Consider the following 2,500-nt stretch of genomic DNA (forward strand, 5'->3'; position numbering starts at 1 on the left):
GAGGGTAATGAGATATATAGGTCTGCCCTCGACACTCCGGCCAATCTCGTCAACCTGAACCTTGTTTGGGTATTTGGAGGACAGACCTTCGATGTACGACACGATCTGCGAGCAAGAGAAAACACTGCATTGATATTTAAGTTCCTCGTCTCCCCTACTCGCTCTTGGTCTCTCCCCTCTTTTTCCCTCTCCTCCCCCTCCCCCCTTTTCTCTCTCTCTCTCTCTCTCTCTCTCTCTCTCTCTCTCTCTCTCTCTCTCTCTCTCTCTCTCTCTCTCTCTCTCTCTCTCTCTCTCTTCCTCTCTCTCTCTCTCTCTCTCTCTCTCTCTCTCTCTCTCTCTCTCTCTCTCTCTCTCTCTCTCTCTCTCTCTCTCTCTCTCTCTCTCTCTTCTCTCTCTCTCTCTCTCTCTCTCTCTCTCTCTCTCTCTCTCTCTCTCTCTCTCTCTCTCTCTCTCTCTCTCTCTCTCTCTCTCTCTCTCTCTCACACACACACACACGTTATATATCAGTATGTCTGTCTGCCTATATATCTGCTTGTCTGCATATTTATCTGGCTGTCTCCCTATTTATCTGTCAGTCTGTCTATCCATCTATATGTGTCTCAATCTGTTTATCTATCTATCTGGCTGTCTACCCATCCACCTATATCCCTTACCTCTTGATAGTACATGTAGCGATCAAAGGTAGTGTCGCCTCTCGGGAGACTCCTTGTCATGTCGTACGTAAGAGGTGATAAGAATAATCTGTCGATATTAAAATCATGATTAGAATTTAGAGAAAGTAATATCTCTCAGTAAACATGTCTACACTGCCTGGCATATAGCTGCAGAAATAGGCACTGTAAACCGCCACAGATTTTATAGTTCCAGGTAAAGATTTGCATCACTATATGTTAACCCAAGTTCATTATTGCATGATTGCTTATGCGCTTGAAAATTCTTCCCTTTCAAATCTCAGCGATTTAAGAGTCACTCCCGTCAGCACTTCGGAACAGCTGTCGTGCATTCCTCGCGAAACCACGGCCTCCCAAACACTCTCCCGGCGTAAAACAGCCCTGGCCAACACTTGTCTCACGCCTCCATGTATTATGTATCTTGTATTTTGCGTGTCAGCCTACCTGCCTAACGCTGTGTGCTGAATGTAATTTTACATTTCAGTCTTACCTGCTTTTTCCAATTAAATGCATAACTACCCACTCCAGCCACTTGGGCTGTCATTTCTTGTACATTTGCATCGGCGTTGAAAGTTGGCGATATTGTAGAGACCTTACTTCAGTTTATTATGGATTCCACTCTGCCAACCTATTTCCCCATATTGTCCTTGCAACCACCGCGCGCCCATGTGTGTGTGTGTGTGTGTGTGTGTGTGTGTGTGTATATGTATATATATACATTCATGTATGTATGTGTACATATATAAAAACATACACACATATATATACATACATATATGTATATATATGTATATATATACATTCATGTATGTATGTATACATATAAAAACATACACACATATATATACATACATATATGTATATATATGTGTGTGTGTGTGTGTATGAATGTATATGGTTATACACACACACACACATACACACACACACACACACATACACACACACACACACACACACACACACACACACACACACATATATATATATATATATATATATATATATATATATATATAAAACACGGATGATCGGGCGGACTATGTGCAGGGTGGCCTGTATAAGGGAGAAGGCGGAGGATGTGGGAAGCGAGGCGATTACCGGCAGGAGAACAGCCGCTGTTCAAGTTGAAATTAGGCAGAAGCTTTATTAAGGAGGATTCCACCAGTCTGCAGGCGTGGACATCAGCGGCAGGGAAGACAAATCGCGCCGCTGACCATCCCACTGATAACAAAAGAGGGCGTTGTTGTTGTTTGTCATCAGTGGGACACAGGCCATCAGATGGACTGGTCAGCGGCGCGAATTGTCTTTCCTGCCGCTGACGTCCACGCCCGCAGACTGGTGGAATCCTCCTTAATAAGGTTGCTGCCTAATTTCTACTTATACAGCGGCTTTTCTCCTGCCTTTTTTCCGCACATTAATAAATTTGTTGCTAGTTACGACCATAGCAAATGGCAGTTGATGTAACACCCACACACACTCGAACGAAAACTTGCTAGTGAATATTATGCACTTACTGGGAGAGATCTTGTAACTTGGTTTGGAAGGCCACGCCGGAATCCGTTAATTGTTGTATGAACTGAGAAAGCTTATCCTGGGCCACTGCTAATACGGTTGTACCTGTCCATAAAAGAATCCAAAGACATCTAAGCAGGAAATTTAAGTTATTGGCATCAACTCAAAATTCAAGAGATTAGTCTTTGTTGTTTTGCCTCACAAACATCTAAAGCCTTACCGGTTCCTGTATTAAAGCTGAGGAGCTCTGTGTGACTGGGAAATCCAAAGGTTTCGAGATTCAGAAACGGGGGTAAGGACATCACTTCCAACAC

General features: G+C 43.3%; 1 protein-coding gene across 1 annotated transcript in view; it reads right to left on the reverse strand.

The window, feature by feature from the left end:
- The window catches only part of LOC125029906 (carboxypeptidase B-like), a 5,973-nt gene that overhangs the window by 3,024 nt on the left and 449 nt on the right, over positions 1 to 2,500 (reverse strand). The window contains 4 exon segments of the mRNA XM_047620091.1: positions 1 to 105; positions 654 to 741; positions 2,189 to 2,291; positions 2,407 to 2,500. The exon segment at positions 1 to 105 is cut by the window's left edge and continues 55 nt beyond it; the exon segment at positions 2,407 to 2,500 is cut by the window's right edge and continues 7 nt beyond it. Of these exon segments, the coding sequence (XP_047476047.1) occupies positions 1 to 105; positions 654 to 741; positions 2,189 to 2,291; positions 2,407 to 2,500 (390 nt within the window).

Source organism: Penaeus chinensis, chromosome 10, assembly GCF_019202785.1.
Source record: "Penaeus chinensis breed Huanghai No. 1 chromosome 10, ASM1920278v2, whole genome shotgun sequence".
Lineage (NCBI taxonomy): Eukaryota > Metazoa > Arthropoda > Malacostraca > Decapoda > Penaeidae > Penaeus > Penaeus chinensis.